General features: G+C 28.1%; 1 protein-coding gene across 1 annotated transcript in view; it reads left to right on the forward strand.

Moving 5' to 3' along the window:
* The window catches only part of LOC107442001 (tyrosine-protein kinase transmembrane receptor ROR2), a 233,682-nt gene that overhangs the window by 193,252 nt on the left and 14,594 nt on the right, over window positions 1-25,836 (forward strand). The window contains exons 6-7 of the mRNA XM_087159469.1: window positions 15,081-15,246; window positions 17,657-17,978. Coding sequence (XP_087015595.1) covers window positions 15,081-15,246; window positions 17,657-17,978 — 488 coding nt within the window. The remainder of the gene's footprint in view (window positions 1-15,080; window positions 15,247-17,656; window positions 17,979-25,836) is intronic.

The following is a 25,836-nucleotide window of genomic DNA, read 5'->3' on the forward strand; positions in this document are numbered from 1 at the left end:
CAGTTTATCAAATACTTTTCCCTGAAACAGTTAAAAAACTAGAATTTTATCACACCAACTAGGCTCTCCTAATGAAGTCAATTAGTTCCTTACAGCTGGGTACACATTATAGCCGAGCGGGCTAATATGTCATCATGGCCTAATATGTCATCATCAATATTCACTCTTGATAAACCAACACCTAACTCTAATGCCCATTACCTAACGAAAAGTATAGTTCCAACGTCCAGTTAATTTTTCTTACGGTTTTGAACCCATGCTAGTTGTAAATGTTTAAAAAGCCGTATAGTTTTGTATTCACGGTTTTTTAAACTGTAAAGTTAAAAAAAAATTCTATAAACTTTACGATTAATATGTTGCTGGGGATTTTACCATAATTTAATTATGGAAACTCTAACAGTGTGTGGTGCTATTTTTTGACTGATCAGATTTGAACAGATTTTTTTTTTTTTTTTGACTTTAATAAAAACTCTCTCTGAAAAAAATATACGGATCATTTAAACAACAATTTATTAACTGCATTAAATAAGCTTACACTCTTTATTTCTTAGTACCGGTGGTCCTGCTTTTCCCTAAATCGATTTCGCGCATTCGGTATCAGATGCATAGCTATTGGTGAACAATCTTTAATCTTGGTTCAATAAACAAACAAACTTAGATTGCTCTTTCTTCTCTAAGATGCTTCATGCCTGCAGTTATCGGATCGAAAAGCTCCCAGGGTAAGCCGTAAACGCTTAACTTGTCGCAACCAAAATATATATTATTCCATTTATCGCAAAGCGGACGCTTTTGGTCGGATCTACAAGACCTTTTTACGACGTAGTCTACCAATCCAGTTCTTCAAATATTTTTTTCCCGTTCGATTTTTGGTCTAGAAAGAGAATTCTTATGCTATCTTGGATACAAATCTTTGAAATGTTTTTTCTATTAGTATTATTTTGTTCAGTTCTAGCGTATAGTACATTGCATTTCAGGCTGAAATACAAAGTCTTTTGAATATGTTAAGTATATTAGTAGTATTGCAAGCAAAATTGATTATTTTTTTGGCTGCTATCATATAATTCACCTTGATTTTTTCTTTATAAATATTGCTCATTATAGTGCTAACAAAAGATTCATTTGCATCTTTTTTCCACTGAGCAATTTTACCGATGTAGATACAACCATATTATTTAGTTGAAAAGAAAGCGAAACCAATGATGGTATGAAGATAATTTACGATTCATTCAACAAATATCAAAATCTTGAAATGATTTATTCAATATATAAGAACGCTGTGTTCCTCCAGTAGTAGGCGATATGCATGCAAATGACAGCTTCTGTTAATGACTATGTTATTGATATTATAAATGACAAAAGATTCGTTTGTGCGTAGATATCAGTTTTTCCACTGAGCAATTTTACCGATATAGATGCCATGTCATTTGGTTGGAAAAAAAGCGGATTCAATGACAACAAGTCAAAAATATTTGCGATTTGTTTGAGAAACATAAAAATTCTTAAATGATTGATTTAATATATAAGAACGCAATATTAATAAGATGCCGTGAATAATGACTATATCCGTCCGATTTTTGATGATATGTGTGCAAATGACAGCTATTGTTAATGACAAAAGATTCGTTTGTGCGTAGATAGTTTTTCCGTTGAGCAATTTTACCGTTGAAGATACACCCATATTATTTGGTTAGAAAAAAAGCGAAATCAAATACGGTAAATCAAGATTAATTATGATTCGTTTGATAAACATCAAAATCTTGAAATTATTGATTTAATTTGCAGGGTTATTCATAATTCCCTCTGGGGTTTCGAAGCGTTATAGTAAAAAAACGAAGACGACTATGGCAAAAAAGAGCATATGAAATTATTCCGAAAGTATTTAAGTTTTAATTTAAGTAGTTGCCGGTAGATGGCAGTAACATGTACCACTGAAACCAGTTGTAATATAGAAAAGTGGCTTTTACAGGCAGAGGGAATTATGAATAACCCTGTATTTAGAACACAGTTCTAATAAGTTACCGCAAAAATGGCTAAGTCTGTCCAACTTTTGCCGATATGTATGTAAATGACGGCAATAGCCGTCCTGCACATTTCAGTGAATAAAAATAGGAACATCATTAGTAAAACGTGTACTAATTTATTTATCTGTTGATTATTTAGTAATACATAAAAAAAAGACAGAATATTCGCCATTTGCGCTAGAAGAGAAAAAATGTCGTCATGAACAAATTACGGTTATAGACTTGGAAGTTTTTATAAAAACAATTATGACAGAATGTGATAATTATTGCTTCCAAACATATGACTGACGCTCACTTTCATATGGCAGTCATAAGCGATTAAAAAAAATGTGTTTCTGATCAAGATTGTAAAGTAAAAGTAAAATAATTGATAATTGATTGAGCAAAGTAAAAGAATAGCATCAATTATCTCGTCAAAAGGAAATTTATTTCATTTAGTCACACGAGGGAAATGATAATATACTCGTAACAATATCTGAATGGTTTGATTTAATTCAACAATATTTTATTTTGGCTATTTGTGATTTAACCGAATTTCTTTGTAGAGTTGCCAAATATTTTTGTGACACAATTATTAAATTTTAGCACGATATTTATTTCCAAAATTTAAATGTTAATTATTTTCGCAGAATGAATGGGAAAAAATTGTAACTTCATTCTTTGTAAAAGAATATTCTGTATAATAATCCCTTCATGGAACTATTTCTTGAAAATAATCATAAAATTATTTAAAAAAAACTTTTTTAATTAATTATATAATTAGCTCGAAACACATGAAAAGATTTTTTTTAATTCTATTTCTCATAGTTACAATCTCTACATTTATTTATATATATTTTTTTAATGTAATGTATGTATTATTCAATAATAGAAAAATATGCACAAAAAAAGATATAATTCCAAAATCAATAACCACAAAAGCAGAATATGATCCACGTATAGGATTAATTACTTAATAAATAGCGATCCGATTTAAGCATAAAAAGTTAGAAAAAAAACAAAAATAAAACTGAACGAAAAAAAAAAAAACGAAATATCACGTAATCCGCTCATGTAAGTAAACATCATTACGAACCAATTATAATCGAATTACAAACTTTCTATTTCTAAATTTTTCTTTCTTAAAGAAGTAAAACTGAGTCAAAAAATAAGAAAAAGATATAACGTTTATTTAAATCGAACCGACTTAACTCATCATACTCTTTATAACTTCTAAGCTAGCAAAACACACACAAGAAAAAAAAAATACCTAAGCGATTTTAAGTTCCCCAAATAAGATACCCCAAGGCAACTTTTTCCCTGAGATCATGTTTCAGCGTCATCTTTTCCCCTATGATTTAGTAAGAAATTTATCCATCTTTATTTTATTTTCATATATTTTTTTTATATTTCGTTTTATTTTTCAGTTTTCGGCGTCTTCTACCTCTTTCCCATTTCTTCTTAGAAGATGGGGGGGGGTATAAAATATTGAGATGGTGGAATAGGTATGGTGGTGGAGAGCGGTAATTTTATTTTCACCCCTGAGCAACTCATAGGAAATTCATGAATTCCTTATATGTAACTTGGATCGTTAACGGGAAAGGGGTTTTAGTCACATTGAGGATCAGACTGAATATCGATGACTTAGTACATGTGACTTATGAGTTAAAACAACATTAGGTAAATCGATTGGATAAAGATTATGAGATTGGGTGCGAATTGTCTTTAAGTTAGGCGTTCAGAAGAGGAAAAGAACAATCATGTTCCACAAACTTATTATTTTATATGTAAATTTATTATTTTGACTTAATAGAAGCGACTTAGTTTAAATAGAAAACAGAGTTTCATCCAGGAAGGAAAAAACTATGTTCTATAAACTTAATATTCTGTATATAAATTTATTATTTTGATGAAGTATGTGTGACTTTCTTAAAACAGAAAACTGAGTTCTATTTCGGAAGAAACAATGTTCTGCAAACTTATTATTTTGTATTAAAATTTACGATTTTCTTTCAAGCAGCTTAAAAAAATTTTTTAAATACCTTAGTAGGATTTTCATGGAAATGCTACAATGTTTGCATTTAATATTAGGAAGAAAAAAAATTCAGAGCATCAACGGTGCAAAACAATTATATTTTAGCCACACTGATTTATTTGTAACGAAAATAATTTTCAAAGCTTATTTTAGGTATTATTAAATTAGTTCCTGTTGCTAAGTGCCTGCCGCTAAAATACCATAAGTTTATCAATGTCTTTTGAAAATATATATGCATGTTAATACAATTTTAATAACGGATACAGTTTGAATTATTTTAATAAATATAAGCAAATATTTGCTTTTAAAGTTTCTAGCATAAGGAAATTCATCTAACAGAATATCGTGAGATCCAATTTTCGCGTATACAAAATATAGGTAGGTTGCCAAAACCGAACCAATTTTCGTACTAATATTTTTATGAGTCACAAATCACCTACAATTACATTTGAAATATTTTTTAAAAAAATACAGCTCTTTAGTAACTTATAATATTTTGTAAAAATATCTATGCAGTAAGTACACGAAATAATTTGTTTCGCAAGGTCTAAAAGCGGTATGATTTAGGAAACTCATTGCTTAAATCGTACCACCTGCTACCTAAATTATATCAACCTCATAATTTAAAGGTGGATAAGTAGATCATGTGTAATCCGAAGCAATAATATTTTTAAACTGCTACAATGATAGTAACAGTACTATGAGCCTAAAAAATGTTAATGGGACAAGATGTTACGTGTTACAAAGTTCAACAGTGATTTTTATAACTTTATAAGTGCTGCTAAAGGTTACATCGTTTTGGGATTTATAACCTTCATCAGTCCTTGAAATTGGGACATTAGTTCAATTAAAGTCTTCAGGATAGAAGGTACGGAGACTCAGTCTATCATCTCACATTACTAACTAAAAATTGCTACATCGTTACTTGACTAACCAGAAGGCTCATTACTTAGACATTTAACCTCACTTTTCAGTAAGAAAAATAAATCTTATCATATCAATACATTAAATATTATAATGAATTAGTTTTCTTTCTAATTGATTTAAATATACATAGAATGATTTTTTCTTTCGCTGACAAAAGGATTTCGCTCACAAAGGATTTCGCTGACAAAAGGAAGGAAAGAAAAATAATTCTCAAACAAAATTATCTTGAAATCCATGATTTAAGTATTAATGCATGAAATTGTGATACAAAATTCCAAGTAATTATAATAAAAAAATTGTAGTGTAGAAAAAACCGAGCTTAATTTTTTCAGTTATTGAGGCATTTTGAGCACAAATAGACTAGGATAGCGGAAGCTTCCACTTGAAAAGCATAAATACCTTAGGTTAATTGTAAAATCCGGATCTTTCAAACAGTCATCGTCGCTTTTCTACAACTTGCTTACTTGTCTTTGTACCAACAAGGTTCATTGCTATAAATCTAACAACTGAGTCGGCTGTTTATAAAGAACCGGGTATTTCCAATCAACTTACTACCTAATACAATTTTACAATTAACAACTTCTGGGGAGAACAGAACCTGGAATCTCCGTCTCGCCTTATGAGTAGTGACTTTAGCCGCTCGACCATTCTGGCACACACTAAATGCAATTTCATGTCATACTTACAGTGGCGTTGCCACATAAAATGAACTAAATCACTGAATTCATAAAACTTTTCGCTGAGAAACTCGCTTTTTGCAGTTTTCACTTGTTCTTGATGGAAATCCGGAACGCAACTGGAAATAATGCGTGACGTTGCAGAATTTTCTTACTATGCAGAATTCTCTTTTTATGCATTTGAACATTATTTTATAATTTTTTTTTTAATATTATTTGATGCGTGACTTATAAGATATCAAAGAAATGGTTCGAAAAGAAAACCGATAGCTTAGGTTAAAGCTTTCTAGTTTATAATGGTCGTTAAATTTATCTTGTAACGTTATTATTCACCGATGTTTCTACGCGGAAAATTTAATGACTCGAGTCGAATACATCAGCCTAAATGCAAAATGAGATATTTGGTAGAAAGATTAAATAAGGTGGAAAATTTCTAGATCAGATGTAACTTTTATTCTATTTATTTCTTTTGCCTTTCTGAGAACGCTTCTAAAAAGAAAAATGTCACAATTTAAAGAGTTTTAATTAAAAAATAATTGAATGAGTTTTTTCTACAAAAAATCTCTTAAGAATTACTTTATTCCCTAGATTAATATTTTATAAATTAAAACAATCTTTTCCTCAAGAAAACGGTAAAAAAGTATTTAATGATTTAAAAAAGTGATTACTTAAGAGAGTTTTTTTATTAGACAGATTATCAAAACCCGCATAAGTTACTCATTAAAGACTGGAATTTGTATTTTAAATAAGTAAATTTTTTTTATTTAGGTTTTCTAATTAAAAAAATGTTTACATTAATCAAGCATATAATAATTATATTTCTTTCTTCATTTATAGAAAATTTGAAAATAAATTTTGCATTATATGTTTAATTAGAGAATTTCTCATTTCTAAAAGTGAATTCAATTAATATTTAAAACAAAATAAAGTACAGTTTTCTCAATCGAATTAAAAATGCTTTTACTGTAATTTATTTTAACTATCCTCACCATTAAATATTCTCATTATAATTAAAATTAATCCAAGAAAATAATTTCCTAATCCAGAAGCATTTTTCATTTTAATTATTTTTTATAGTGATGTTTAGAAAAGGACTTGAACGTTTTGTAATTGCAATTTTTAAAGTTGTGACTCATACATTTATTTTTTCTTTACATGCTAATAGATTTCTTTCTAGTATTGATTTCGTTTTTTTAAATTCCCATTATTACTCCAAATATTATAAATATTTAGATAAATTCAAAAATGGCGGAGTGTTCCATAGTTTTGTTCTATTTTTTATAAGTGCTTTTATGTACGTAATGTTTTATTTTTAAACTGTTTTGGAGAAAAAATATCTTGACTAACTTGTTTCGATTAACTTCTAAAACAGATTTAACCGTTTTTGTGGTGTATGACAGGGAAAAGATAAATGAATAGGAAAAGGAAATATTCTATTATAAGTTCAATATTTATGGGCTAAATGATTTAAACTTAGTAAATAAATTTTCCATTTATATCGTAAATGATTTGAAACTAAAACTAATTTTAATAAAATCTGTCCAATATGAAAACTTGTAATTATCTCTCTAAAAATTATAAAACATTGAATACAATAATGCGAATAACCACTGCAATTATCCCAATATAACACACTTTAATTATTAAGAAAATAATATTCTACCTGAAACTCAGTTGAATAAATTCTTTAAAATTAAATTAAAACTTTCAAATAAACATTAAAGCATTAAATTTAGTTTGAATATCATTATAATGCATCAACTCAATATACATTAAGTTTAGAGAAAATAAAAGTTGTTTTTTTCCGAAAAAAGATTAAAGTTTTTTTTTCTTTTTTAAGTTCGAAACAAATGTATAGAATTACAATTTAAAAAATTGTATTAGCGAAACATGTGTATAAAAATTATTATGAAATGATTAATGATTACGGAAATAATTGCAGTCTTAATATGGTACCCCTTTAAACTATAATATAGTGCAAATCAATGCATCTTAAACTTGAATAAACAATACTGCAATTCAACTTCAATCAAAACATGTTTTAACGTCTTTTTAAAGTTACGTTAAATTTGCATGACATTGTGGGTCAACCGATTTTCTTAGAAGTGTTTTTATCAAAAATTTATGTTAAAGTTATCTATTATATAAAATTGTTCAATGATAATGTGAAAATATCAACATACCGAATCTATTTCAGTTATAACCACAATGAAACACTATGTAAATTGCAGACAATTACAGTTAAGAAAACATCTAAAAAAACTTACTAATAAAATTTATTATCAAACGGTTAATAATTGTGAAATAATTACATCCTTAATATGGTGCCAATTTAAACCATATTGTGCAAATTAAACCATCATAAACTTTATAGCACAATACCATAATTCAACTTCAACCAAAACACCGTTTAACATCTTAATAAAATTACATCAAATTCGCACAACAATGTTGTTCAAAGTGTAATTCAACCAATTTTTCTGAAAGTGTATTATCAAAAAGCTATATTAAAACTATTGATAACATTACGTTGTTAGATAATATGTTTATGCTAAAAACTTGATGATAGCAATGCACAGATTCTATATCAGTTATAACTATCATAAAATATTATGTCAACTACTGTTTAAAAAGGCATGTAACAGAAATTTGTTCATAAAATTTATGTCAAATAATTCGTAAATGTGAAAATTATTGCAATTTTAATATGGTGATCAATAAATCATATTATCGTGCAGATTTGACTAATTATACAATAATGTAATTGAATTTCAACCAAATCATGATTTAACCTCTTATAAAAGTTAGATTAAATTTACGTGACAATGAGTTTCTAACTGCAGTTCAGCCGCATTCATGCAGTTTGCATCATCTTAAAATTCATTATAATTTTAAAACTAATTAAAACAAACATATTTGTCTTATCTTTACATAAAGTTTTTTTCTTTAATAAGCCATTTTAAAATGAGAAAAGAGGGTAAGAACAACACATCACTAACTGCCTCCTAAGACCCCTGCAATTTCTGTAACTCTGATATAATTCGAGTTACTGGTCTGACAAATAACGATACTATTGTCAACCTAACAGGACTTATTTTTTTCTTAGAAGGGTGAAGTGGACATTCTTAACAAGAATTAACTGCGTTTGTTCAGCTTTTCACAACGAAAAAGTAGAAAAATCTCTACTTTCAAATTTTTCATTCTTATTTACGCTTATGCTGAAAAGAAAGTAACGATAATACTATTACTAACTTTATGTACTTAAATAATTTCAGTAAGGATAAAATTATTTATTATATCTTATTATCATTTACGTAATTTTGCGTGTTAGAAAACGCTCATAAGACGCTAAGTAATATAAGACATTTTTTGTAACTTTAACTAAATAAGAATATTTTTTATGATTAGCAAATAAAAGGTAACAGAGACCTGCAACTAACAACGTGATTGGAAACTCTCAGTTGATTCTGATAGGTTTTTTGTTGCCGATTGCATAAGAAATAGTAAAAAGTTCTATCTCTTATCGTTCTTTAACAAATTGAAAATTTTTGATTTTCGTTGCCACCTATCCTTTGTACTACAATCTAAATAAAGGAGTAAATATTTACTTAATATTATAAGTAGTCATTACTGGCTAAAATGTGAGACATTTAGTAATGCGAATAAATCAAAACAGAATTTTAAGTTATACCCAAAGAAATTTTTGTTTAGTTTAAAATGGCTCTCATTCAAAGCTTTCAAATTCCTCTCTAGCCAAATGAAGCATAGCATATTAATGTTTTTCTACTACGCTGAATTAAATGAAAACAATCCTAAGTCAAAAACACAAAAAATTTCTGAGAGTCAACTCAGATTAAAAGTGTGGTAAAAACTACCAGAATAAGGTATAATGTATCGTGTTTTTTCTCCATGGGAACACCAGGAAAGCTCGGTAATTTTTGCCAAAGAAATTTGGTAATGATTTTGATAAAATTAACAATAAAATATATTTTGTCATACTATACGTTAAAATTTAGTAAATCTGGTGAAATTTGGCAACTTATATTGTTGTTGATGTAATTGTTGAGCTTTGATTGATTTTATTGATTTAATTGTTGAATCGTGGGTCAAATGGCCCCCCAAGGAACATTAAATTACATTCATTTTATTTACTGTTGTGTATTTCTCTCGGATTTGTGCGACTTTCTAAGATCAAGAGTGTAACTGGGAGCTGAGATGAACTTAAAACTAAGATCCGTCACCGAAAGCCGCACCCATACCGCGCATGTAACTGTATTTTGCTTTGAAAGCAGGTTTAAGTACAATTAAATTAAAATTATTAAATCAAAATTATCTAAAATATAAACAATCAACTCTCCACTACCACCCTTCATCGGGTAACGGTAAAATTATCAAACGCTGACCGGTCCGTGTCGATAAAAAGGTTGGGAAGCACTGCCTTAGAGTATGGCATAAAAATCACGCAGTTTTCTTTTTATTTATTTTTGCAATGTTAAGAATTTTTAAATTTTAGCATACCGCTCTTACAGAAGTTATTTTCATTCCAAACTGTTAACTACTTTTACGCGTTACAAAATTTAATGAAGTATTTGTAGAAAAAGGACTTTATTGAAGCAAAAGGAAGGAGTTCAACTAAACATTTTTCGTTTCATAAGTATAGCTCACATTATTCGATTAAAAAACAATGGTTTTAGTACCTTCTATCTAGGTACCAAACAAGACAGATGAATATCAACCAAAATTACTCAAGACAAGTGTACAACGCAATAAAACGTTTTAAATGTTGACTGTAAAATCCGGATCAAATTACGTTATATAGTACCTCCATTTTACCGTAAAATTTATTTTCACTGTAAAATATTATATTATAATTTTTACAGTAATATTTATTTATTTAGAGATTTTATTATAAAAATTACAGTATGTCAGATTTTTTGTACCGTAATATGTTCCGGTAAAATTGGATTTTACGGTAGAAAGTATCGGCATCCTAAGTGCCGGTACTTTGTTTCGTAATTTGATACGAATTTGTTATAGTGTACTTTATATTTTATTGAATTTAATAATCGGCACGTGGCAGATAAATAACAAAAAGGTGATAGCCGAGAGATTCCAATTTCCCGTTTCCTAGTGATAGCACCATCACATCTATTACTAATTACATTATTACATAACACGGACAAGCTCCAAAATACATATGGACGTCTGTTCAACGAACAAAGTGTCTACTGACAATTATTCGTGGAAGAGGAATAAATATTCTCTTAATGTAGCAGTGAATAATTTCCGGTTTTAATCATGTGCAAGTGCTTTGTGTTACTGGGCAGAAACTTTAATCAATAACAAGGTTTAAACGCTTGCATATGCAGCTATGGTTTTAGAAAAGCGCACTACCAAGCAAAATATAACAGATCGACTGTACGAAGCGAAATATTCCTCTCGATGTTTCATATCGTAAAGTTAAATACTATTACTCTATAGTTTTTCTTAATATCTATTTTTCTGATTAAAAGTCTTTCAAAATTGTTCCTCAATTATTAAACATTTTATGAAAAAGTTTCAACATTTCACTTTGTCGAAAATTGCTAATCTAAATTGCTTTGTAGTTTTTCCTATTATCTTTTTTAAAAAGTCTTTCATAGTTGTTTTTAAGTTCATGAAAAATATTTATAAAAAAATTCCTTCGTGAGTGATATATATTTTTGACAAAAAGTAGATTTGGTTGTTGGTAAGCAATGTTTTTTCGGGGAGCTTGGGTTGCTTTTTCCTACCCGATGTCACAATCTTTGTTTGAAACACCGTTTTCAACTGAAAGAACTTAAAAGTTTTTTAAGTATTTTTTTGCCAAATAAAAACAATGAAGTCAATTATTATTTTTATTTCTCTGTTACTAAAATAAAGTGAATAATATCAGCAAAATTTGAAAAAAGACATTTTTGACATTTTACAAAGCATCTTAGAATTAAAGAAAATTTGGTTTTGAGTAGTAGGAAATAATTTAAATCGTATTAAGGAGACAACAATAAGGAGAATATGAGATAATGTGAAAACCTGTGCATAGTGTGCAATGATGCATTCTCTTCAAGCACGCATACGTTCAATGCACGATTTTTTTTATTATCAGTTTATAGTTTTTTTTTTCTGAAACAGTGTTGTTTTTAAATCACCCTCATGATCTGACAAGCACGGTTGGCAAGATTTTGCCGCCGGTGGAAAAAACCATGGTAAATACCGGTAAAAACCGTCCTGGCAAAAAGTGGCAAAAACCTGTATTTTCCAAGATGAGAGGACAAAAACACATTTTTGATACAAAATTGTTACTAAAATTGAAATATATACTATAAATATAAATAATTACAAAAAAATTAACAAAACTATTGTTCCATAATTTTACCGGTTTTTGCCACTGTCCTGGCAAAAAAACCTTTTTGCTGGCAAAAACTCCAACCCTGCTGACAAGTATTTGAATATGGAATTTAAATAGATAAAACTGATTACTGCATCTACTAAATTAAATTACGTTCAAAATATCATGAATTTAAGGATTTCTTTTAAATACAATTTAAAAACTCATCAAAATTGTAAGAAAAAAAGAGACAACAGTCATTTAAAGTCATTTAAAAATAATTGAAAATATATTTGTAAAAAAAAAACTATGGTTTAAAAAACCGGAAAAACAGATCAATATTTTTTAATGTAATAAAAAAATTGCTTAAATGTAAAACTAATAATTTATTAATAATTTTTTTTATTACCTGTAATTAATCCGTTGACAGAATCTATATAATTATTTCTTTAAGAAAAATATTTTTATAAGCTCTGAACTGGGATCTTGCACATTCTATATAAAAGAATTTCCGCATTTTCATGACCAACGTCATGATTGAGATAATGTAGTCGCCATTGCGCACAGGCCACATTTTTTTATCGAACAAGCTAGCATCCATCGATCTGAAACTGAATAAAATTCAAGACACCACTTGGGAATGAATCCCCAATCCAACGCAATGACAGTTCAGTGATTTAACTACTGAGTTATCATGGCTCACACATTCCATACAATACAGTAAAAATAAGGTTTGATTAACAACATATTTGAAAGGTTTCCTCTTTGTTTCCACGCAAAGGATTAATTAACAATTTGGATGGAATAATTAGAACAATTTTCAAAGAAATTTGTTATAAGCTGATATGAATGACAACTAAAGAGTAAAACTATTGCGACGTCAGTAGAAATAAGAAAATCTATTTAACGTAAGTGTAGTTTTTCCTAATTAAAATAAATTAGCTTAAATCCTTAACTAAAAAAAAATATAACAAACTTTTTTTAGATTAAATTACAAAAAAGAACTTCCGTATTCTTTAGCAGATTGAGTTTTAAAAAAAAAAGACTATTATAAAATTCAAAGCGCAAAAAAGAGAATATCACAGTAGCCAGTACTGGTAACTTAAAACGGCAAAACCTTTCACACCCTGTCTATAAAATGATTTAATTACACTCTAAAAGCGCTGCCAACCATAGCCTTCCAGTTTCTCCTTGCTGCCACCAATCAGAATATAACTTTCTTTAAAATCTTAAAATAAAAAAGAACAGCAGACGATAATAAGAAAATAAAAAGAATGAACTGCGGAGAGTAATCTAAAGCTGAAAGTAACATCTTACGAAAGCTGGTGGTCTGTAAGGAAATAAGAAAGCCAATATTAAGGCAAACTGCGAGAAATGATATAAAAAAGAGTTACTTTCTTCGGCCAAGCTCGAAGACTTCTTTTATCAATTTTCGTGTTTTGTTATTTTAGTTTCTTTCTTCTTCTTAGTTCGCCTGTTGAGTCAGTCTACTCCACTGGACCGAATTTTTTAACGATTTTTTTTTTCTTTTCTTCCCTATCTCCGCTTTCGAAGCACTGGAGTGCGAAGTGGATCTCCTAGCGAAAAACATGATCGCCAGATTTAAGGGCAATTTCATGCCGGGGCTCTGTTTACTTATTTATTTATTGTTTTTGTTCTTTTGAGCGATGGGATACAAGAGATGGCAGCTTTTGTTTATTTATAAAAATAAGAAAAAGATAACATTTGTGCTGTAATATTCTATAAACGCCATCTGTGACGAAATGCTTTATACTGTTCGTGGTGATGTTGAGCTAGAAAATTAAAGTTTGCATTTCAAATTTTTTTAAGGAAAAGCAGGGAATTTCGTTTATATCTATTTTTATTAGTAATTATATAATCATTCATACATGTAATGTGAATATAAAATATTCTATCAATAAATATTTTACTTCGTAATTTGAAAATTTAGAGTAACAATTTGATCTTTTTATGATAAAATAAGATTATTTAAAGTTTCTTTCATTTAATTTTCCATTTTTAAAGCTTGTTCAAATTAATGTTTAAAAAATAAATATAAAATGTACACTAAACTAAAAAAGAAATGTATAAATTGCTTGACATCAGCAGCACACACAACGATATGCATATTAATAAAGTAACGCATGTGGTTTTTGCATACAGTGCCAAATTAATCTAAGGTCTGAGGAGCCCTAGCCTCATGTCCTACATTTCTAGGAACCTCCTAAATAATAATAAAAAAAACTGTATTTTTCGTTAAGAATTGTCAATTAGTGTAATAAGTTAACGAAAGTCAAATAAATATCAGCTCAAATGTATCATAATTTATTTAGATTATACATAATTTAAAAGCATTTTATACATAACTGCGTGCAAATTTGCCTCATAGTTACGACTAATGGGCCACGACAATTCTGTGTACCTACAGCTCCCTTATTTCCAAATAAAGCTATTTGCACATGCAATGCGTGAAAAAAAACATGCCTGAATAACTTTCAATCTAATGATTGCAGTATTACTTCCTAATATGTAATCTTATTGATTTGATTAGTATAACTAAAAAATGCGCTAATTTATCAATTTTAATTTAAATTATCAGACACCAAAGCATACTTTTTCGATATATACAGACTTCTTTTTTTACAGTTTTGATTTTTGAATCTCAAAATACGAAAGGTAAGCGCAAACTGTCAATTATGGTCTATTTTGCTGAAAGAGCAAAAATTGAGACTCCTGTCAATCAATTTGACTTTTCCTTAATTTCTTTATTTTTAAAAACTATTTACGCAAATCAAATATTTTTGAAACCGTTATAAAACTAACAAAGGTCAACCGTACTCCATACAAAAAAATTATTTTTTATAATTAATTATTATTTTATATTTTAGTCTAAGCAAAATTTTTAAATCGTAAGAAATACAAGTTCTTTTTTTACATTATCTTATACAACGTATTATTAAATGGCATTATACATTAATTTCTCAAAAAATAAGAATTATGTTTTTTGATCAAAAATAGGAAATACCAAAATATGCTCTATTGTAACTTCTATCTGAATAGTTTTAATTCCATTAATTTCTTTGATTTCATTCTAGATTGCCCGACTTTGAACAAAGTGATCTGGGATTCTGCCAACAATACAGAGGAGTGGCATGTTCGCAACTGATTGGCAACAGAACAGTTTATGTGAAAGCATCCATGACCCTTAACCAAATGGAAGAAAAATTAGCAGCAATTTTTACGATATTAGCGACTGGTAGAGTAAGTAGATTTCTTGCGTTGTTCAACTATTTCAATTACTTAATTAAAAATATCAATTGTGTAACACTTAATCAACACTAAGTGAAGTACATTTTAAAAAATTTTGGCTTGACCAAAAAAATACAGCCCAACTTATTTTTACCGCTCTGCAATTTACTTTTAATCTTATCTTTTGTGTTTAAATTTAGGACATGAACTAAAGCCCGCTTCATATTTGTAGGAAAAAATTGCATTTTTACATTTGAGTTTAAACTAGAATAAGGTCATAAGTTGTAATAATAATAATAATATTGCATGTGTCAATATTGAATTATTTACTTTATTGTTACTAACAATATTACGATGATACCCGGAGAAAACAATTCTGGTAAAATTACCGGAGGGTATGGTAAAAAAAATATAATTCAGGTTATTGAAATGACAATATACGGTATTTAAATCATTCATTTGGTAACTTTTCCTTTCTGGTAACAGTTCACTGGATATTGTGGTTTTCAAAATTATAGTTCTTCTTATCACACAGTTAGTAAAAAAATACAAAACTGAAAAGTAAATTTAACCGTGTGCGGAGGTACCTTGTCTAAAATACCAAACTAAACTAAATTTACCAAATTTTATCATGTATATTAAAAAGTCATATTATATTGTTAATTTTACGAAAATCACTGCCAAAGTGCTTCTATAAAAGTTACCGAGCTTTTTTGTGTTCTCATAAAGAAATAAATTGTACATTTTATCTTATTCTGGTAGTTTTGCCTATACTTTTTTCTCTCAGTGTAGTATTTTACTATCGGTATTTATAGATCGTTTTTATAATCAGAAGGTAAAATATATTATATTTCAATACACGTATTTTTTTTTTTTTTTTTTTGCAACGCCGTTTAAATTTAATGTTTAATTTCAGTGATACTTGAAAAATGCAATTAATATTACAAACAATGTATTAATTTTGCAAGTCACGGTTTCTATTTAGAAAATATGCTTCTCGACATTGTCTTCGATGCTCACCTTTTTTTATACGGTTGATCAAATTGAGTTTTGAAAGTTTTAGGAAAACACTAATGCTTTAAGTGTGATTTGCAAATTGAGTTAACTATTGGTATTTTGCATTGTGAAGTAGGTCGACCATTTTGTAATTTTAAAAAAGATTGCCTTATTTGATGCATATGAAAATTAGAAAAAAAAATTAACACTCTGAGTTGATATAAATATTAAAAGAGAGCTTAGTGGAAGGACGTGCCAAACTTCATCCTAAAAATGCTAAAATTTTCGGGGTTAAAAATATGTTTTGATGTAGACTATAAAAAATATAATTTTTAAAGGGAAAAAGATACTTCCCTCTGATACTATATGTAATGGAGGATAAGTGTGGTACTTGATGTAGATGGATTTCTGTTGGTTATGACAGGAATCACAAAATTAATTAAAGATGTCTGATTGAAGCAGATGATGTTAACAGTGTCATAATCATAATAATCATTATTTCGTTGCAGACCTCGAGGGGCAAAATAAAAAGAACATTGTAATCCATGTAACATATCAAGTAAAATAATAAATGTTACGAGAGAGGAATAAGGACAGGCCATGAGAGATAAATCTACAACCTGCTTCATCAAAAGCCAAATCATAAATTATATTTAATCAACGTTTTGTAGTAATGTAGAGGGCGCGTAATCGAAAAAGGATTCTAGCAAAAATAAAATCAATTCAGCAAACCTCGCGATATGCCATGCTAATTTTTAAATAATTTAGCTGAAGATTTAAGGCCAAGCAGTTCATTGAAAATAAAAATAAACATAATAACTTATATACTAATGCTTAATGTAGTTTTAGGGAGAATGGCTTTAAATGGATTTTGATACTCAGTTGTCGTGTGATAATAATTAGTTATACATTTGCATTAAAATAAAAAAATAGCCGTTGAAATTTAGTGAGAATAAAAATATTTGTATTCGCCCTTTATAAAATTGAATTAAAATTAACTGATTTGTTTATTTAAAGTGGGATTGGACGTGATTAAATGTATGAAATAAAGCAAATTTAAAAGCTAGGAAATATGTAATGCCTAGAATGGCATAACACCATATTTTAAAACTGATAATTCAAAATGTTATTTAACACTTTTTCCAATACGCACTTCAAGTGTAAAGTATAAGCAAATGCATTTTGATATTTATATTCTTAAATGTTTATTTTATACAGATTAATAATATGACCTTTAAGAGGTGACGCACAGTATTTAAAACTGTGCTTAAGTTTTTTCGCCATATCCCTAATTGCAATCTGTTTAATCGGTGCAACTGTGTTTTGACTCATATTAGTTACTTATGACCCCTATAAGTTCTAAACTAGCGAAAATTGAAAAAAAAATTGATTTGATTAACTATGAAATTTTTTTTCTTTGTGTTAGGAAATGAGTCCAGAATGTCATAAATACGCTGTCCCTTTCTTTTGTTACGTCATGTTCCCGCCATGCGACGATACCATACCCTATCCAGTACCAAGACACGTGTGCCGAGATGACTGCGACACTCTGGAAGCCTCAACTTGCAAAGAAGAAATGGCCTCTGCTAGGAAACATCCACTGCTGGCCAATCAAGATCTTGTTCCAGAATGTGAGGAATTACCCTCGCCTAATCATCAAGAAATATCTGGTACTTTCATCATAGGAAAGGATAATCAAGGCAACTGCATCAATCTTAATGTTCCTAGCGTCATTCAAGTAGATCATGGTAAGAAAATTACAAATTTTGAAGTTTGAAAAATTATTCGTCAGAATACTAATTAAAATACTAGTAAAAGCATTAAAAATATAATACTTTCAAACAATTTATTTTTCCTTATTTGAAGTTGCTGAACATTCACCAAATCTTTTATAGTTATAGTTTTATCTTTAAGGAAATATATTATTCTCTCTTTTAACAAAGTGTACTTTAAAATTACTTTACAAGCCACCTTTATATATGACTTATTTTCTATTTAAAAGTACTTGAATGGAAAAATTTAAAAGTCGTACCTATGCTAGAAAAATAAATAAACAAAAATTTACAATCACATTTCAAAAAAAAAATTCGAAAGAATAAATTAGTCTTTTTTTTTAAATTCTTTTAACCTTTTAGTTTTATAATTTTACTCAAAAATAATTTATATAAAATACGCTCGAATAAACCGAAAATAATCTGCATAAAAAAAATTAAAAGAAGAAAGATGAATATTGGATGATAGTTAAACTATTCATACATATTTCAATTCAAAGGACTTCAAAATTATTTAATATATTCTGCTTATATCTCTCATACTATTTCTATACAGAAATTAATCTATCCATTAAAGTTACTTGGAGGAGAAAGATTTAGAATATTGTAAAATCAAATACCAACCTATTGTTTTGACTTTTAAAGATTGAAATTAAAATTTGAAATACAGGAAATATATTCCATGTTTAATAACGTTTATATTTTCTAAAAGGAAATTTATCAAAATTAGCTTTCAAATCTTGAAAAACTTGGAGCCTATTGCGTTGGGAATGATGGTTTTAAATTTGTTATCATATAAAAAAATAAAAACTTTAAAGTAAAAAAATCAAATAATTTTTGCAATAGCTTTTGAATTTTAAGAATAAAAAATTGACTAAAATAAAATTAAAAGTTTTGATGGAAAGAAATTATTACATATGCCAGTTGTGTCTTTAAAAGGTAATTTCTTAAAATTTGTGTCTTCAAAAAATGTTATTACACAAATAATTAAAATTTCAACGTAAGAAAAAAGCAACTAATTCTTTTGACTAGTTTCGAATTTTCAAAATAAAAATTTAATTAAATTAAACAATCTAAGCGGTTTTTATGGAAATAAATTATTCTAAATCCACTCGTTTAATCTAAGCGGTTTTTATGGAAATAAATTATTCTAAATCCACTCGTTTGCTAGAATTTTTTTAAGTTGTGCTATACTATACATGTTTATGAAAATACTAGTAACTAAAAATTTTTTGGAGAAAATAGAAATTCCATTAAAAAAAACCATTTTAGAAATTTTGAGTTAACGCAATTTTTCTATGCAAAATTCAACTAGTTTTCGATGAGAAAGCCCAGAGAATATATGCATCTTGCCTTATGGCTGACTACCTCACCCAGAGCCGTATTATACCTTTCGTAGGCCCTAGGCACAGAGCCGGATTATACCTTTCGTGGGCCCTTGGCATAGCCGTTTTTGGGCCCTCCCCTCCTTCCCCACTCCTCCCCTTTTTTCAAAATATATGCTAAAATTTTCCTGCATATTTTTTTTTACATTTTTATTAGTATGGATTTTAATTTACAAATTTGTTTATCGAACTTTATCTGCAATACCGACATACTGCTGATATTGCAGTTGATATCGATAATACCATTATGATTAGTTCGATCGATAACAATGTTAAGGATAAACTTGTGAATACTTTTCCTATCGTTCACATTGCGTTAAGTATATATTTGTCGATTCTTGGATCAAATGCAAAAGGAGAAAGATCTTTCTTTAGATTAAAATTGATAAAAAATTATTTGCGTTCAACAATGATCGTTTGGCATCGCTCGCACTTATGTCTATTGAATACGACACTTTGCTTAGTTTTGGAATTCGACAGCTAATACAAGATTTCGTTGAATCCAAAAATCACGAAAAAGTAATATATTAGATCATAAGATTCTGCAAAATAATTTATTACCGAAAAATATTATATTTTTATATGTATCTTCAAAATACACTTGTTGTTTTTAAAGCTAAATTATTTTTGTCAACAAATTTTTTTCTCCCAAGTTTTTCGTAGGCCCCTGAATTTCGTAGGCCCTAGGCACGTGCCTAGTGTGCCTATATGTTAATCCGGCCCTGACCTCACCTCTTATAAAATAAAAGAAAATCTTTCATATATATCAATAAAAACAAATTCCATTACATTTCCCTTAAAAAACGTGTAGTAGAGTTTCTTGTTATCTGAAATTAGTAGGCAGCAACCATTGGCTTTGCAATACTATACAGTCACAACAGTACTTAAAATTTCGCACATAAGAAAACAAATTTCTTAAATCTGCTAAATAACTGCAAGAAAATTAATTATATTTACTTATTTCTTGTTTAGATAAATTTAAACCAGTGATTATTCGTGAAAATTTTCGTTATCTATCTCAAATATTGATGACTTTGAGAGGCTTAAACATAAATTAGACATATACTCAACGTCACCCCCACCAACGACGCCCATGGATGCAAATAATAATAAATTTATAAAGAAACTAAAATATTCGCTCATACTGAGTAAATTAAAAAAATCTAACATAGATATATATAATAAAATGAACTGAATTTTTAATAGTTGAAAAAGTATAAAATATTTTAAAAACTAAGCGAAAATTGTTCACGAATGCATCTTTCTTCAACAATAAATAATAAATCACTTTATACCTATGTAAATGATATTCATAAATGCACATTTCTATAGAAATTTGTCATAATCGATATGCAAGAATATATTTTTACTGAAAAAGGTAGTCTGAAACAAATTAACTAATGACAAAAAATGCTTTTAAGAAAATTTATTCAGAAATTTGAAATCATAACGCTCATTTACTTATAATTCAATCAATGAAGTCACCGTGATTTAAGAAAACAATTGTAATTCTTTTTTCAAACATATATTATTTTTACGATTAAAAAATGAATTTTAATAACGTCTGAACAGAATATTAAATCATCGAATATTAAAAAATATTATTTTAATATTTTTTTAAAAAATATAATAATTTATTCCCTTCTAGATATTAAGCGAAAAATTTCCTTATCTTTTTCTTTTAGCAAATTTCTTTTTTCAATTTCAAAACTCATTTTTAAGAATAATTGAATAAAATCGGAGTTAGAAATAATGGAAACTGTATTAATTTAAGATAAATTTGTTTCAGTTTTAGAAAAATATTTCATCAAAATAAATGTTTTAGCTGAATTTTCTCAGCATTAAAATTTAAAATTATGCTTTTAAATATTTTATCAAATGTTCTGTTTTTAGATATATAGATATATTTCTCAGACTAAGAAAATCAGTTTTAAAAACCATCAACAATTTAAAGTAGCTTTATAATTAACTAGAAAAAAGGTTTACTAGACAAAGGCTTTTTTCTGAATACTTTATTTTGATGTATATGAACGTATTTTGAATTTTACTTCTGGGGAAATAACGAAGACGTAAGCTTTTCGAAACATTATACTGTATGAGTCAGAGTTTTTGAGTTTTAAGTAAAAGCGCAATTTTTTTTTAAACTGCTTTATGTTTTCGTAATGACTCACTTAAAGAATAGTTTTAATACAAGAAAAATAATTTAATTTGTTTTTTCGAAAAACTTAAGTAGGACCAAAAAATTCTAATCTTTATTTCTGACGTCACATCACCCCAAGTAGGTAGTAAATAGTGTCAAGAACAATTCTTTTAATTATGAAAACAATTTCAATTCTTTTTAGAGAAAGTTAGATTAAAAATATTTTAAAAACAGCTTCGTGAATTTAACAACAGAATCTGAAATCAGCGAAAATTTAAACTAAGTAGTTGTTTCAATGAAGCACAAAAATTATTTATTCTACTTCAAAATCTAAAAAGAATATATTTTCTTTCTTCCGTTTACTTTTGAATACAATGAAAGAAAATTAAAAGAAAAATTTCGCCAAGAAAATATTTAAAACTCCCCCAAGAGATACCTGAATTACTATTAATTAAAAAAGGAATTATTTGGAATTTGTAAGAGGAAAATTGTGCTTTTTTTTTTTAATCATCAGTCCGGATCTCGCAGCGTATTTTATTTCAGTTTTTATCGAAATGATTTTACAAAAGTAAGTGATGACACAGCTCCATTTACTTCTTTATTTTATTTCATCAAACATTTCTTAATTTAAATAAAAATAATCCCGAGCAAATGAATTCTATTTTGTTTAAACCTAAGCCATCGCATTTCTGTTCAAATATATTTGCCATTTTTTGTTCTTTTGGAATGTTTAATGAGAAGATTGTTAGCAACCTCATTTGTATGCAAATGATATGGAATTTTTTCTTTCTTTGTAGCTGATTCATTTCGAATTCCTTATATATTATTCCAACTACTGATATGTTGTGTATTGAGGGACTCTAGAACAAAACATCGAGTCCCTTCTCAATTATTTTGCCATTATCATTCCCCAGATTGTGCTATAACAAGTGCTAATTATCTCTTTCTGTTTTGATGAAAGCCAGATTGGACAGCAGTCGGAAAAAAGTGTTGATTTGGATGTCATCTTTTCTTCGTGATTATTCTTCTTTTTTGTCGCAAATAAATATTTCATAAGAGATGTAATACTTCACAAATTAGTTTGTATAATTAGAATAATTTAGAAAATTGTGACAATAACAAAATTTTCTGTATCATTGTTTTTTATTAGACACACGTGTCTTAATTTCTAAAGAAATTACCATGTTATAAAATGACAGTGGAAAAATTATGCGTATCGTCTTCCTGATATTGAAGTAATCTTATTATGTATTGGTAATTAGATTAGTTATCAGAAAATTGTGTGGTATCATGAATATCCTTTTTTTCAAAAAAAATCAAATTCATAGAATGTTTTTTTCATTCATAGAAATTTCTTCGAGTGTAATCTAATTAGCCATTTATCTTTTCATTAGATTTCTAATTTTCTAGAATAGTTTCTTTGCGTATGTTTATTATCTATGTTATCTATTAAAAAAATCCTGATTTGCAATTGGCATAGTAATAATATGATAATTAGCATCGAATATAGCATACTAAACATTGTAGTAAAACCATAGTAAAAATGTAACAGCATTTTATATCTATGAAAATTTCTTAGACTATGTTAATAACATTTATTAATACAATGTTTTTCTTGCTTCTTTTATTCATATTTTCCCACATAAATACTCTACTTGTAAAAACTGCTGTCATTTCAAAAGTTGATATACCAGGAAATGCGGGCATTTGATGTGTTTAATAATATACTATAAGTAAAAACCCAGGTATATCCTAATTTAGTTAATAGTTTAGGTTACCAATTTCTTGCTTTTTCTACAACTTAAATTACGGATAATTAAAATTGCAATCTTGATTGCACCACATAATTTTTCGAAAAATTCCCTTGTTTATTTCTGTAACTAAATTATTATTTTTATTTATTTTAGTTTTTATTTGTTTCTTGTTCTAATTCTATTGCTTTTGAATATAAATACAAAACGAAAAAGAATTTATCTAAGTAACGAAAAAATGACGTCCTGTTTGGTGGTTCAACATTTAATAAAAGTGGAACTTCTCTGACAATACTCTTTGAGTTTGAATAATAGTAGCCGTAATGCTGGGGGTAATGGAAGATAATAATTTTTCAACAATTTACATTTTTTTAAAGTTATGTCTGCTTTTTAAACCCTAAAAAAGCTATTTTAAATTTAATAAACAAATAATAATTTTAGATGGTTTTTCAATAAATTAACGAAGTAAATCTATTTTAATCACTTTTATGTACATAGTTTCTTAAAAGTCATATTTTTTTATTATTATTTAACGATTTCAATGTTAGCTTATAATTGTAGTTAGATGTTTAGTTTTATTTATGCACAATTTGTTATTTGTTTTTTTATTGGGAGTACAAATTAGTTCGGTAGGTTTTCAGAAGATGGCTCTAGCTGTTATGAATGTTTCATCGTGACTGCTGGTTTCGGTGGTTTCAGAGAGGTTAGACATCTGTTAATAATATTCAGTTTATATCGCTTTGAGTTTCATACAAAAACCCTGCTTTTTACTTTGTTGAATATGTGAAATTTTGTGGTAACTAAGCACCATTTGCGGGAGGTTTTATGTTTCTGCTTTAATTGCAAAAAAAGTGCAGCTGAAGCGTATTGAATACTTGTAGAAGTTTATTGTGACAATGCTCCAACTGATAAATCATATAGGGAATGGTTTCGACGTTTCAAGAATGGTGAATGGCGCTGTATACTATGAACTGCTACAACTTGGCGATACCATTACAAGCGATCAGTATAGGCTACAATTGATTCGTTTGATCCGTGCATTATGAGAAAAACGGCCGGAATATGAGCAAAGACATGACAAAGTTATTCTTCTGCATGATAACGGTCGGCCTCATGTCGCAAAAGTCTTAAAAAATTATTTGGAAACGCTCAAGTGGGATATTTTACCGCACCCGCCTTATTCACTGGACATAGCTCCTTCTGATTACTGGTTGTTCCGACGGATGCAGCACGATTTGGCAGGACACCGGTTCACTTCTTTCGCAGAAATCGAAAATTGGCTCCTAACTAGGATAGCCTCAAAAGACGAGAGATTTTTTCGAGATGGAATTCGAAAATTGCCTGAGTGGTGGGAAAAAGTAGTAGCCAGGGATGATCAATAATTTGATTAATCTGTTCATTCATTTTGTTCTGAAATAAATGCATTTTTGACCGCGAAAAAACGGACAGGACTAATTTGTACTCCCAATAAAAATTTTTAAATATAATTTTTTCATTAATTCAATTATAGATCCAGATATTATACTTTCTATCAATATTATACAATAACTTTTCAAGACACATTTTACTTACTGAAAAAATCAAAAGCTTTCATTTTCGTTTTAATTTATTTCTGTTTTACAGTATTAAACAACTTGCATCTTGTAATTTATTCTAAATTTATAATATAAATTTTTAGATAGGCTACTTACGTTTAATATTCTTACCACTGTTAATCATTTAGTTGTACTGCATAAGAATTAAGAATGAGTATATATGTAATTACTAAATGTATATAAATACTGATCTTGTCACATATGTTTCAATAGTTTGATTGCTAAAATTTACATGGCAGGCAAATGTGATTTCTGACCTTTGTCTCCAACACTCTTTCCTTAAGTTTTCAAACTTTTTCTGAATTTTTTAAAGATAACATCCGCAAATATGGCAGCATAGCAATCAACAGCAATCTTCTTTAAAAGTTTTTTGATTTTAAAATAGTTCAATTCATTATTACTTTCTTTCATATTTTAATTTTCTGACCTTCCCACTGCAGTTTACTGTATCATTATTTCCTTAAAGTTTTATTAATGTCAATAGCTCTAAAAAAGGTAATGTAATGTATGCAAAAATAGCAAATGATCAAAGAATCTAAATATTTTTGAAATGCCTGTTTGATGAGAAAATATACAAAGTGATCTTAAGTGATGCAAAGTGAAAATTTATACAAAGTGCAATATACAAAGCGAAATATACAAAATGAAATATACGAAGTAAAGTATACAAAGTTAAATATACAAAACTAAATATTCAAAATTAAATATACAAAATTAAATATGCAAAGCGAAATATACAAAGTGAAATATCTTCACTACATTGACACGCAATTACACCTAGTATAATCTAGATGAGATAAACAAGATAGATTTAGCGTGTCTTAGCAACAAGTTATTTTTTGATAAGTTAAAAATTACTTTGCATAGTATTTTTCTTTAAGTATTAATCTATATCAGCAATTTGGCCGGGATAGCCTGGTTGGTAGGGCACTGGGCCCATGTCCAAGAGATCGTGGGTTCGAT

This window comes from Parasteatoda tepidariorum, chromosome 3 (assembly GCF_982258835.1).
Source record: "Parasteatoda tepidariorum strain Cologne lab strain chromosome 3, Ptep-v5.0, whole genome shotgun sequence".
Classification (NCBI taxonomy): domain Eukaryota; kingdom Metazoa; phylum Arthropoda; class Arachnida; order Araneae; family Theridiidae; genus Parasteatoda; species Parasteatoda tepidariorum.